The 14,686-nt window shown below is 35.1% G+C and overlaps 1 protein-coding gene across 1 annotated transcript in view; it reads right to left on the bottom strand.

Moving 5' to 3' along the window:
- Positions 1-1,032: 1,032 nt before the first annotated feature.
- The window catches only part of LOC111058371 (netrin-1), a 96,868-nt gene continuing 83,214 nt past the window's right edge, over positions 1,033-14,686 (bottom strand). The window contains exons 4-6 of the mRNA XM_039428925.1: positions 6,918-6,986; positions 5,449-5,626; positions 1,033-2,258 (exon numbers count right to left, since the gene is read on the bottom strand). Of these exons, the coding sequence (XP_039284859.1) occupies positions 2,105-2,258; positions 5,449-5,626; positions 6,918-6,986 (401 nt within the window). The 3' untranslated portion in view covers positions 1,033-2,104. The remainder of the gene's footprint in view (positions 2,259-5,448; positions 5,627-6,917; positions 6,987-14,686) is intronic.

Here is a 14,686-nt window from a genome sequence, read left to right as displayed (position 1 = left end):
TTTCATACCTCATAGAATCATAGCGCAGTTTCATTTAATGGCAGTGATACTAATATAGGCTTCAATTAATTATAATACAGAATGGGGAGAGTAAGTTTAGTACAGTACTGTATTTCTACATTTCAAGCATGTTCAATATTTCCCAACTAGCCTAAAATACTATCCAAATATTCTCAAGACAGAATAATTTGAATTTGTTGAAACCATTTCCTCTCTGAGTAGCCTGAATGAATATTGGAAAAATCTTGAAATATTTTTTCTATGATTTAAACTACACTCTTAGCTATATTAATATGCTAAGATGTTGAACTCAAACGTTACATCACTTATGTACATTGATATAATTGTTACGAACATTAAAAACTAACGGTTATAAAATGTTTGTTTAAAATGTTATCACTAATATACCATCCAACAAGCATTCTCAAGGAAGAAAGATATGATGAACTATAATATTGATACACCTAAATTCATAATACAGTAGATTATACTATATTATTATGCTTAGAATAGGCCTACTGCTCACTCACTCCCAACTCCCATGTTATACCAAATATGGTACAGAAACCTTCATTCATATATCATTCCATTCAATACTAATACATTTATTATAATAATAATAATACGTATTATTCAATAAATAATATTTAACACAGCACCTCACTTATAGCAGAAAATCATTCATAATTATATTTTGAAATGTTGTTGAAAAATCATTCATATTACAAATACCTAGTAAGCATTCATTCAGTCTACTTGAACTTAAACGAATGAGTATGACTTTGAATAAAATTTTAATGTGTAAGTTATTTTAGCCTTCGAAATGAATACACGTTCTAAGTTAGTTCAGCCTTTAAATTGAAACAAATTTTTAAGTTATAGCCTATATTCTGAAAATAGTAAATGAAAAGAAAATGTTGAAATAAATGAAGTTTTGTCAATGGTATTTGTGATATTCAGTTTGGAAATGTAAATCCTTGATTTAATTGATATTGAGATTCTTTTGGAATATTTGATTGATTCAATGTTCTTGAAAATGTGACTCTAGTCCGGACTCAGGATTATATTCGGAGCTCCAGTCAGGACTCGAATCTAGTCTGGACTCTACTGTTAACTCAAGTCGTGTAGAGAATTATGATACCTACAGTGAGTTTCACTTTATATTGTAAGCATTGCTTTAATAACTGATGTCTGCTTTTCTTATCTGGACAGATAGCTCTACGTTCCTCTTACTCAACTCATTGCAAGGATTTTACTATTATTTATAATATATTTTATTATTACTGGAATAAAGCCTGATTTTCACTATTAGTAGTGACTGTAAACAAGCTAGAACATTAATACAGGATAACAGGACCTGTCATGTTAGATTGAATTCTTGATTGTAGATTTTGGATCTGTATAGATATTCAGCAAATTTTCAATTTCAACCATTTTCTGTAATATAGTAGAAATATGTTATTCATTATGTTATCCCAGTGAGTCTGATCCGATATAAACTTATTACAAATTGTTGGTTATTTTTTAGAATAATCAATTCTATCTCACAATTTTTCTTTTTTTCAAAAAAAAATTGTTTTTTTTCCTAAAGAAATCCTCATGATTGAGATGAAATAATTATGTTTCTAGTTCATCATATTTCTAAACAATTTAAAACCAATTCATAAGGAACAATCTAAAACCAGTGCGAAGTTGGGGAATGATAGAGCTGTCTGTTTTGTGTAAAGATAATGACAGAAAAGGACTAAAAACCTTGTTAATCACATGCTGACTAAATATCGCGAATCTCTCTGTGAATACACTCCAGTCCAGATTTTATTCCCGACTCTAATACAGTCGACTCTAGTACAACTTAGTCTAGTCGACTCTAGTCCTGATTCTAGGAATACTTTAGATTTCGAGTTGAGACTGGAGCCACGAATATCCTAGTCAAGGAGACAGGACTAGAGTCATAGCAACTCTGGTTCCGACTTCAGTCCAGACAGGAGTCACATCAATCCTAGATTCGACTTGAGTCTGGACAGGAGTCATTGCGACTCTAGCTTCGGCTTGAGTCCGGACAGGAGTGATTGCGACTCTAGTCAGGACTCTAGTGATAGGGACTCTAGTCACACTGACGGCTGCGGCGCTGGAATCGACGCATTCTGCTGTGCCAGTCATCCTTCCACTCGATCACAATGGAGCGCTGAGTCATCATTAGTCCTGGTCCGGGGCCGTCCGCTTGTCCTTCCCGTTCTTTGCCCAGGATCAGGTACGATCTGCAAAAAATTAATAATTAAAAATTATTCCTTGAGTCCTGTTTGGACTTGAGTTCGTTTGGAGTCCTAAAAAGATCTACAGCACTAAATTTTAAGAATTAACAAATTAATTTGAAGTTATTTTTTCGATACCACTATGCAGGTTAAGAGACTTAAGAAGATTTGAAACACTTCATTCGGAGAGAGAAATATGTTATTGCTTAAAACCGTTGCCTATTTAAACATTATAGTAAACGGTGTGACTCAAAGTAGATTTTTGGAACGAATTTATCAATGAATGTATTTCTATTTGAACCACTTAATGGGCTTTAATCCCATTCTAATGGGAATGAATATTATTATATGACATATAATATTATTGTTTGTTATGTTTCTGTTATTTGTTTTTCAAATAATCGTTTTAATAAATTGATTCAAATTTGTATGAATATTATATAAATGACACATTAAATAAAATAAACATATTTCAATGATTTGATTGTATGGTATGAGATGTTGTGGTATTTCTCCATAATTGAAAGAATAAGACTTTGATATTGTCAATACCACTTTATAAATACCACTTTATACCACTGAATTATAAATTAATTTTCGAATAAATAAAAGTGGTATTGACAATATCAAAGTCTTATTCTTTCAAACATATTTCAATTTTTATTCAATAAACATGGACTTATTTTTATATTATTTCTGTCTACTTGTGTGAAATTTTATTGAGGAAGCTGAAATTCAATCACAATTTTTTTGTCTTTATTAGTACAGAAAAATATTGAGTATGACAACCTTACTCTAGTCACACTGACGGCTTCGACGCTGGAATCGATGCATTCTGCTGCACCAGTCGTCTATCCAGTGAGCCAGTTGTGTACACTATCCATACTATAACTACTATGATCTGAATTCATGATTTGTGAACCACTTCACGAAGTCGTGGCTTATTATCCTCTCGTATTGTCACAATGTGATCTACATTGACTAAACAGATAGCTGATATAACTATTTCTTTGAGTGACATACTATTCTTAGTTTCTTACAAGGTTTTAAGTATAGTCCACACACGCTTAATAGTTATTTGTGCAACTAGTGCGCAAAGTGACAGTTTGCTGCACCGAAAGAACGTTTACGCGCGAGCCGTAGGCGAGGGCGGAATGGTTTCTTGAGTGCAGCAGAGGAACTTTGCGCACGTATTTCACATATAATTTTTCCTACAGTTATCATTGAATATGAAAAGTGGGTAATTATGGGTAAAATCCCTGCAATGCATGAAATGTTTTTCTGTGTAATTTTATTATTAATAAAAACCTTAGTGTTTGAATGAAGGGGCGGCTGTCATCCACTGTTGTCCACCGCCTCAATATTCTTATAACGTGCACCACAGTCACTGTTACCAACTTAATTTTTATTTGGCTGCACTGGTGCTCCATATAACCTACTAACTATTTTGCGTTGCCATGTTGCAAATCTGGAGTGCAGAAAAATTTTTTTCGCCACACTTGGATGTAATGAGCTGGTTTACGTGCGTCATATGGAGGCCAAAAGTGATTGTTTTCCGACCAGGCCGGTAAAACTTTACGGCCCTAGGGCTGTAAAATGACCTTGAATAACAGCTGATCATGTCCGATCTCACAAAAATCATAAGTTAGAGATAATCTCATAACGACTGTAATAATCTATATAATTATGTATTGTGAATCGCGGTATCATGTCTATAATATATTTTATAAATTACTGTTTCATAATTTAATATTTATTATTGTGTTTTTGATATCAAACAATAGAATACGATGATATCTCCATAGCCTCAACAATATAATGTTGGCTGCATTGTCCATTGTCAGAAAGGTACGTATCGCAAGTATTTAAAAGTGAAGAATCGAATTTGAAATCAAAGTACAATAATTGTATCAATATTTAAAAGTGAGGTAGAGTAATAATTGTTTCTTTTTTATTATCGAATTCCACTTCTTAATGCAATACAATCAACAATAATAATAGGAAAATACAGCAGAGATCTAAAGTTTAAGGTAAGCCTACTGGTGAAACTCAGCCTTGACTGAAAAATTCCTAGTAATTTTTTCATTGAACCTCGGTCAATGACATTTCTTTTTGTCGATGAATTTCGACTTTTATTAGCTATTTTTTATATTAGTTACCGTAATTTAAATATTTCAATCAATTTTTTAGATATATTTGAGACAAAACTGTGAAATATGCAATTATATTAATTTTTTAATCACATTATTTCAAAATAGTAATGAAAATTCTATTCATCCATCTATCCATGAGATATTGCACCAGGCGCAAAGCGCGAGCTATAAAAATTCAAACAATTATTCGAAATATTAATAGTATAAAAATATTGTCACTATTGTAAATTATTAATTAGTAATATTGAAATTAATTGACAGTGAAAGTTGTCATAACCAAGATTCAAACTATCAAAATACGCTGTTTGAATTCTATTTATTTTCCAATTTCTTATATATTGGGAAGTTTTTTTTTGGTGTGGCGAAAAATAGCGTTCGCAACATGGGCAAAAATGTTTTTCCGGCTCTCGAACGCTTCAAGTTCTCGACTTCGTCTCGAACTTGAAAACCGCGATCTCGAGCCGGAAAACGTACATTTTCGACCCTAGGTGCGAAATATACTATTCCCGCACTAGAGCGGAAAAGTGATTCTTTGCGTTCTGTAATCAGTGCAGCAATGACCACTTTTCAACGTAACTGTAGGAAAAATAAATTATCGTCAGTCTTGTATGATCGTGTCAGATTCGACAACTAAGACTGTATGTGTGGGCAGGAAATTTGACTGTTCCACTGTAGAAATCTGAAAAAAATCTAAGTCTTATTGTTAAATAAGAACCTATTGTTCTATTGAAACTTACTTGGTCATGTGGACGCAGCCATCTAATTCAATCTCATTTGCCAAATCTGGCATGACCATGCAAGACTGAACAATGAGATCCATTTCGACAAAGTTTCAGCAATTTTTAATTTTTAGCAAACATCTCTAATAATGAGTGAATTATCAGAGAATGTTATTTTCTACTTTTGTGTTGTAATGCTGCTCTATATTTGTTTGTTGGCAATTTATTCATTCAATTTATCTCTCTCATCTCAATTTTCAATTCATCTTATTTCAGAGCACTCTTTATACAATTTTCACTTACACCATGCTGCCTCATACTCACTTGTTGGACTTGATTTTGGGACACTTGCAGGCGAGATCGCGATTGGTGACCCAGACGTGCGTGGTGCCACTTCTGCGCAGACGCGAATCACCTGCCTTCTTGTAGATGGACTGGATGGACATCGTGAAGCGAGACCAGTCGTCAATGATCTCACGGTCCATCACTTTGCCTAGGATCGCTGCGTTTACAACACAAGAAAATTGGTTATAGAATAACTCTGGTTTATTAGAATTATCATGAAATAGGTTTACAGTAATGCAATGTACATAATATCACACATTCAGTTATGTACTACTTATTATTCGTTATGTTTATTAGGGGAACTAAGATCAACGATTAGGGATTGAAAACATCATAAATTTGTTGCAATGATCTCACAAAACATCGCTCCGCGTAGAATCACTCGTAGAATAAGAGAAAATATATTATTTAAATCTTGGTCGAACAGTATTATGCCAACGAAACATACTTAAAACCAAGTTATCTAGCATACAAATCCTAGTATTCTAGGTACATTGCTTAAAACTATTGTGCACTTTAATACCATATTTTATATTATTCAATATTCTATACTATAATGCAATCAATTGAAGGAATAACGAAATTTAGGCATTCAAAACAAACTGATGGTTCTTCAATATATATTTTTTGTGATTGGAGAAAAATATGAATAAACGAATATATAGTCAAATTTCAGAGTACACTGATGGTTCTTCAATATATATTTTTTGTGATTGAAGAAAAATATAAATAAACGAATATATAGTCAAATTTCAGAGTATCGTAACATTCTGGACAGAGAACTTGACAAATAGGTCTTTATTGTGATCTAATTGGTTTGAAATATAATTGATTTGAACGTTTTGTAGGATTCATATTGTCAATGCATTAATTGTTATAAATGTACAATGTCTATTGATAAACAATTTCTCAAATGACTTTTCTAATACGGTAATTGATCAAATTCTATTGAAAATTCAAATTTCGGGAAACAGGAATTTGACTAATCATTCTAACAATACAACTTCATGCTGTACGGAATAATAAAGCGCCATTAATAAAAACCTGATATTAGCAAACAAGTTATTTTGTTGGTTGTTTAATGCTGAAGATTAGATTAATAAACTAAAATAGAGCGTTAAGTTAGAGGGTTAAGTGAGAGAGAGGGCAGCTAAAACATCGTCTCTCAATTTCAAAATAGAGGCAGCCAATCAATAAATAGCAATATCACAATTTTTGATGCTCCTATTTGTTCTATGAATATTGTAAAGCTCTAACTTTTGAAAACCTGTACTACATGTAACACAGATAAGTTCTATTGCACCAAGTTTTACCATAGAGAAAAGATAGCATATTAAGCTATGTGCTATTCTGCTGTAGCATTGCTTTTGTTATTTTTTCTCTATGGGTTTACTGCACTCGGGTTAATGTTATTATTCCCTCATCAGTCATCAATCAAAACAACTCACCATAATCCCTCTTGCAAAACTTGTTCATGTTGAGTCTCTTTGTTCCAGCGCGACATTTTCCACATTCTTCTGCAAAACAAAACAAAAATGAATATAAACCATAGATTTCAAGATATACAAATTGCAGTGAATTGAAAAGTGGCATACTTCTTGGAGGCACCTTTCATCCCTGTTCAAAAATAATAGTGTACATTCACTAATAAATACATTGATTCCATTGTACATTTGCTTTCTTCCTTGAATCAAACTATAAACTCGTTATGAAATTGAACAGAATAGTCATAATAATGGTAACACTCATACATTAATCAGTTTCTAAAAATAGAATGCAACTGGTTGATAGATTTTTTGGACTTACAATTGTGTTAAATCAAATAATGAACTCTAAATAATTGCCTCAGGACTGTTCCTTATCAAATAAGGTTGAAGGCAGTTTTGGGCAAATCCCTGTTGTTTACACCTGGATCGTATCTATTGTCCAAGGATAAATAAATAAATGAATGAATTATTTCCTAAATCTTGTTTTAAACAATGATAAATCCACATATAGAGTTGTAGGGATAGAGTATATTAAAGCTGTTAATAATTATTCAACAAATTGTATAAAATCGAAATACATGTTTTGAAGCTAAAATGTTGTTACATTCTAGTTACACCTCATATTATAATTCATTTTCAAAATTCAGTGAGAGAGCGGAGTGAGATAGAAAGAAGTGTTCAGAACTCATCATCACTCCAACACCAACTTACTAAGATAACGCCTATCTTTGCAGGCTTTTCTTGGCTGCACATCTCACGCATTCTAGACTCACAAATTGTTCAACAGTCAAACCTTTTACTTCTCCCCCTCCTCTTCCTCCTCATCTTCATCCTTCTACTCCTCTTACTACTACTTCTCATTTTCTGTTTTAACTTTTTCATGCCTCTTCTCTATCTTCTTCTTGCTTCTTCTATAACTTCCCTCTTGTTCTTTTTTCATTTTTACTTCTCTCCATTCAGCTAGCACCTTTCCATTTTCCTTCATGCTCTTTGCCTATTCTCATATTGTTTCCTATTGTTTTTCTTTTCTTTCTAATCTATTTGAACTCATACTCCTCTATGCCTACTTCTACATCCTATTTATTTTCAAACCTTCTAGTTTCATTCATTACAAAATTCTTCTATATTTTCCTTTCTTCACATTCTCATTCTGCTTCTCCACCTCTCCCACATCTCCACCTCTCCTACATCTCCACCTCTCTTCATTCTTTTATCTTCTCCACCTCCTCTCATCCCCTCTCCCTCCTCCTAATCCTCTCCTCTTCCTCCTCCCTATTCTCCTCTATCTCATCCTCCTCCTCTTCCTTCCCCTTCACCTCTCTCATCCTCCTCCTCTTCCTTCCCCTTCACCTCTCTCATCCTCCTCCTCCTCCTGCTCCTCCTCTACCCCCCCCTCATCCCCCTCCCTCTTCTGATGCTCCCGATCCTCCTTCCTCATTATGATCATCTTTTTCGTCTTCTTCACACAATACACTTCATCACCACTTTTCCCTTTTCTCGTACCTCCTCCTCCTACTTCTCTTCAACCTCCTTATCCCCCTTGAAAACCTTTCCACACATCCAAAACCTTGCAGAAATCCCCAGATACACATTCCACCCTCATGAGCCCCTATCCAGATTAGCACGCTTACACGAGAATTAACTTCTTATCTTCAACACTTTCGGCTGGCTCTCTTTCATTTTGGAACTCTCTCTTTCTATTGCAGTCTCTTTCTCATCATAACACACTTATGTTTATCCTCACACCATCAGGGTTCGCTGATATTCACAAGCGAGATTTACTTCAAACTGTCAGAGTGTGTTGAATGGAGTGAATTGATGTTATCATAAGGTATGCTGATGTAATGGAAGCAATTGGAAATAGTGTTATTGAAATTAGTGAAAATTAGAACGTAATATTTTATTTGTTGGCTGCCTAGCATAGGCTACGGAAAACTTGCATTTTTTCAACCGATGGACGAGGTGAGGATCTTTCTCAGGGTTGAGAACTGCTTAGCTTGCATCCCAGCCTGGGAAAGATAGTTTCCATCCACTCGTCCCATCAACAGCTTCCGGCTCTTCTTCCCCCCTGCCGTAGTCTAGTTTTCCACGTGTAGGCCTAGCAAGAGTCGGACCTGGGACAAAAATTGCATTTTTTCCGTGCACTCTTCTTTTAACCGTTGAAGCGAACGGAGCGCGTTCAGACACCATTTGGAAGTGTGGATCACCCAAATCATTATTTAATGGTGATTATTTCTTCAACATCTTCATTATGAGTGAGTCTAAAAATTAATCCTACTCGAATGACAAGGGGCGATCGAACTTTATTTGCATAACGATAAGTTTTTTTTTTGTTCTATTGTACCATTCCAAATTCCTTTCAATGTTTTTTGTATTAGGCTAGGCAGCCATAGTAGAGTCGAAATTGTTGTAAATAATGGTAGAGAGAATGTTTAATTATAACAAACTTTCATAGAGTAAAAAAAATTAGCTTTCTTTATCACGTCTACCCTTTGGTAAAAGCAGTTATTAATATCTAATCTACACGAGATATTACACTGACAGTTTGATGAGCTGAACTTCAATATGTTCGAATGATAATTATTATTGGAAAATGCTACTGTAAGAGTTGTAATATCGTGATGTTCTCATTCTTTTCACAACAATTTTAGATTCATTTAAGTTGTTTTTCTACTCATACTTTAACTCTGTACAAATTAACTTCATACTTGGGATGGACATACGCAGCAGAAAAGGCATACAGAGGTAGGGATACAACGGCTGCGAAGTTGCCGTTCTAGCCGGCCAGCATTCCTCTATTTCTCGTCAGTATTCAAGCGCTCATGTTAAACCTACGGAGTTTCCTGTCTGGAATCCTTCAATCGACTGACTATAATCGACAAATTGGCAACTGCGCTTCTACCTATGACTCTATACTTACTTACTTACTCCTCGGCTCTACAACCAATTGAGGGTCTTGGCCTCCCGCAGTATGCCTCTCCATTCGTCCCGATTTTGAGCTTTCCTTCTCCATCCTCTGATACCCATCTGCCTCAAGTCATTCTCCACGTCGTCAATCCAACGCATTCTTGGTCTTCCCCTCAGTCTTCTTCCTCCAGGATTCATTCTGTGGACTTTCTTTGCGCTCCTTGAGTCATCCATGCGCTCCACATGTCCTAACCAACCTAGACGTCTCATTTTTATTTCAACTACAATGTCTGGGTTGTTGTAGAGCTCTCGCAACTCTTGGTTAGTGCGGATCCTCCACTCTCCATCACTATAGGTGGGTCCGTAGATTTTTCGGAGGATCTTTCTTTCCCAGACATTGAGTATGGTCTCGTCCCTCTGAGTAAGTACCCAGGTTTCTGCACCATATAGTACGGCTGGTCTTATGACAGTGTTGTAAACTTGCACTTTTAGCCTTCTTGAGATAAGTCGGGAATTGATAAAAGTTTTTAAAGCATAATAACATCTATTCCCAGCTGATACTTTAGCTTTGATTTCTATTGGGACTTCGTTTTTTTGTGTTATTACAGCTCCCAGATATTTGAATTCCTCAACCTTCTCAAAACTACTGTCTCCAAACACAAAACGTCTTTCATTCCCTTGGGTATTTTTTCTACTATTGTGCATATATTTTCTCTTATTATTATTAATTTTGAGACCTGTTTGCTCAGATCCAGTCTTAAGTTGGTCAAATCCTTCCAGTAGGGCTCTTTTATTTCTTGCTAGTAGGACCACATCATCTGCGTATGCCATGTATTGTAGAGTCCTATCCATGATGGTTCCATTTGGGTTAACTGTCAAACTCCGTATAACCTTTTCCAAACTAATATTGAATAGCATGGCCGATAATACATCTCCTTGTCTAAGTCCATTACTTGCCAAGAAACTGTTGGACAGGCTTCCCTGGATCTTCACTCTGTACTTTGTACCTTTCAAAGTCATTCTCACTAATCTTGTAAGTTTGCCAGGTATACCGAATTCAATCATACTTGCTAACAGACTATCCCTTTTCACACTATCAAATGCTTGCTTATAATCTATGTATAATTGGTGCAAATCAATATTATACTCATAGCATTTTTCCAAAATTGTACGGATAGTGAATATATGGTCTGTGCATGATCGGTTTGGTCTAAATCCAGCTTGGTAGTCCCCTAAAATTTCTTCCACATAAGGCATCAACCTTCTACCTATTATCTTGGTTAGGACTTTATAAGCAATATTCAATAAGGAGATACCTCTATAGTTTGAGCAGTCAGTCTTGCTTCCTTTCTTATGGATAGGGCAGATTACCGCCATCCGCCAATCTTCAGGCATTTCTTCTTCTCTCCAAATTTGAACAATTAAACTATGTAAAGCTTTGAGAAGGTGTGGACCACCGGCCTTTATCATTTCTGCAGTTATTGTATCTTCCCCTGGGGCCTTATTATTTTTCAGTGATTCAACGGCTTCCTCTACTTCATGTATCTGAGGCTCTTCAATGAATGGTTCTGGACCTATTTGATTGCATTCCAGTTGTAGATCCTCCTCAGCTATTCCTCCAAGCAATTCATTGAAATATTCTCTCCACCGCTCAATGACTTGCTCTTCCCCTCCTACAAGATTGCCATCACTATCTGTACAAAATGACTCTATCCATCACTGTAATTGGCTGATCTCCCTCCATTTTTCTGCGCCGCATATTCCTCCAAGTCTGAAGTTAATTTGAACGGAGTATAACTGTCATATGGTAGTAAGAGGAATTTTGATGTTTATTTCTGGTGTCATACTCATATCTATCGGAATTTATAACTCTCAATCTCTTGAAAACATAATCACTCCAATCTACATTATGAATAATATCATTTCAAAGATTATTCAAATATCTTGAAGCTCATCAATAAAATGTGATATTTTGAGAACATGAATTTTGTAGCATTGTGCCGCTAACATGGCATAATAGTATCAGTCACCCCTGAAACAAGATATATATTTAACAATTATTCAGTTGGATCAACTTTGTAACGTTGTCACCAGAAGCTGGAGAAGATTGGTTGGAATGTGGGAATGATAGAAGACAGTTGAGGATTAGATGGAACGAATAAGTCATGACAGAAGCAGTAGAGGGAATAATAAAAATTAGAGGAGCGTGAGATAGAAGAGGAGGAGGAGAAAGATAGGAAGAAGAAGAAGAAGAAGGATGAGAAGAAAAATGAGAGGGAGAGTGGAAATTTTATTAGCCAGCAAGAAACGTGTTGCGCGTTGCTCAGTAGTGTTGAAGTGTTGAAAGTGGTACAAATAATAGCAGAGAGATGCCACCACGTTCTAACTTGATGTCACTATTTATTAGAATTGTACCTGCCCGAGTCGACACAAGTTGAGAGATAGTGTGGGTGAGTGAGTGAGAGTAAGAAGTTGAAGAGAGAAGAAGTTGAAGTTATGTGGAAGTGATAAATGAGAAAAGAGAAAAGAAGGTGTTGTTGATAAGGTAGTAGAAAAAGAAAAAGAAGGCCAGGAAAGGAGAAGGTTAGGAGAAAAAAGATGGGAGAAAATATGAGTCGGATAAAAAGTATCAAGACGAGACTGAATAGAGATTCTAGATACATGGGACATCAGGTATTGGTTTGTATTGGTGTATATTGTTGGAAAACTGAACTTAAATATTATGAATTATTGAAAAAAGACATAGAATGGATTGAAATACCATATAAGGAATGAAGGAGGGCAAAAATCATTCATGTACAATGAAATAATATTAACTAAATTTGGGAGAGAAATAGTAGAAGGAGTATCCTTAGTTTTTCTCTCCCATTCAGTGCTTTCTTGTGAAAATTATAATAATAATAATAAAATAATAATTCGTAAGAGAGAATAACTTGGTATAATATGAGACTTGAGTAATAATTGGAATAAGGAGACTTGGAATAATATAGGAATATCAAAATAACGATGAAGGATAACACATATCTAAGAGCGAAAAGGAAGAGAAAAAAGAAATATCCATATCTAAGGAAGAGAAAAAAAAGAAAGAGAAGGAGAAGAAAAAGGGGAGAGCGAAAAGGTAGTTAAAGAGAAAGAAGAAGGAGAAGAAGAAGAAGAAGAAGAAGAAGAAGAAGAAGAAACGGGGAAGAGATGAACCCTAAGAATGAATTGGATAGTAAGGCCCGGTTGCACAAAGGCCGGTTAAATTTTAACCATGATTAATTCCACGGGAACCAATCAGAGAAGGCGTTTTTGAAAAGACGGCTTCTCTTATTGGTTCTCGTGGAATTAATCACGGTTAACATTTAACCGGCTGTTGTGCAACCGGCACTATGAGTGATAAGTTTGAAGGTTATGGAGGGATACGAGGTTCTTAGTCCAAGGTTATAGAGGATGATTATAGAGGAAATTCAGGAGTTGGAATGAAGGTTAATCAACTGTCCAAAGGAAGAAGAGGAAGCTAAAAAAGGAAGGAAAAACGAACGAGGAGAGACTGCAGGAGAAGTGAGAGACATAGACGAAAAAGTAGATAACAAGGTAATGAAACGGTTGGGAATGAAAGGGAAATTCTCAAAGGAAAGAGAGAGAATGGAAAACTGGAAGATAATATGAGGAAGAAAAAGTGAAAAGGAGTGAGCAAAGAGTTTGGATGGATGGAGAACCCATAGCAAGGTGAATATTGGAAATGGCATGACATGTTTTCGTTTGGCCCCCTTTTCGCAGAGAAACGTGACATTGTTGGGTCCTGCAGACCACGTCCCTCTCTCTTTCACTACTTCTCCCTCTTTCTCTTTATATCCCTTCTTCCTCCGACGTCCACGTCTCTGATGGATGAAGTCAGTCAAGTTAGTTGGCGGCAAGTCTTAATCCCACCCGGGTGTCAATCATCTTGTTTGGACATTTTTCCAACTTTTCCAGTTAACCGGACTCGCTTTTTCTTCTCCGACTGACTTTTCACTTCCCCAAATACGTGAGCATTTTTACAAGCGGGAAATGTGTTCTGGTTTGTTTGAACAATGTGAGGGATGGGGTTCCAACGTTTACAGTAGCTTACAAATTCATTTCTACTTTTAGAACTATGCTCTCATTCATCTATATAGAAAACGATTTAATATCAGACTAGCACAATGATAAACAAGGATACTCGAAAGATTCTCTCCTTTGATGGATAATCCTGCAAAATTCTTTTCGGAATAAATAGACTTTGTCTTGAATCCACATACTGTACACAAATTTCATAAAAAATAGTGCTTCTTGTTGTGCTTTGACTCCATTGAAGCTGAATTTCAGAAAATGTATGATCATTGAATGACCAAAAATCTAATTTGTAAATAGAATGTTTAACAATTTCCAAGGTTTGAAGAATACTGATTCGTTGCTATTATATTTGTGTTAATAACCAAAAACAATAGAAATTCAATCAGTTTATTCATTTAGATTGGTTGATTCAGTTTACTTTTTTTATTCAGTTTATCCAACCAGAATCATCATTGCTGAACTCTGTTTATAAAAATCAAATATGTTCAATGGCTTGATTATTCCGCTTCTTCATAAGTTTTTGATGAGATGATACATCGAAGACAAAAAATGTACTAAAGAACAACCTTCTATTTCTATTACATGAGAAACCATAGTTGGCAGAGTCTTTTCCCTCTTTATTCCAGCACACAACATCATTTCAGGATTTTGTCATATTTTTATTGTAATTGTTCCATTGTATATTGTCTTTTTCTCATTGTATTTTTTGTGTGATAAGATAAAGATTTATTCAATCAGTTTATTCA

Source organism: Nilaparvata lugens, chromosome 5 (genome assembly GCF_014356525.2).
Source record: "Nilaparvata lugens isolate BPH chromosome 5, ASM1435652v1, whole genome shotgun sequence".
Taxonomy (NCBI): Eukaryota; Metazoa; Arthropoda; class Insecta; order Hemiptera; family Delphacidae; genus Nilaparvata; species Nilaparvata lugens.
Note: the sequence above shows the minus strand (reverse complement) of the source record. Positions and strands in the feature narration are given on the sequence as shown.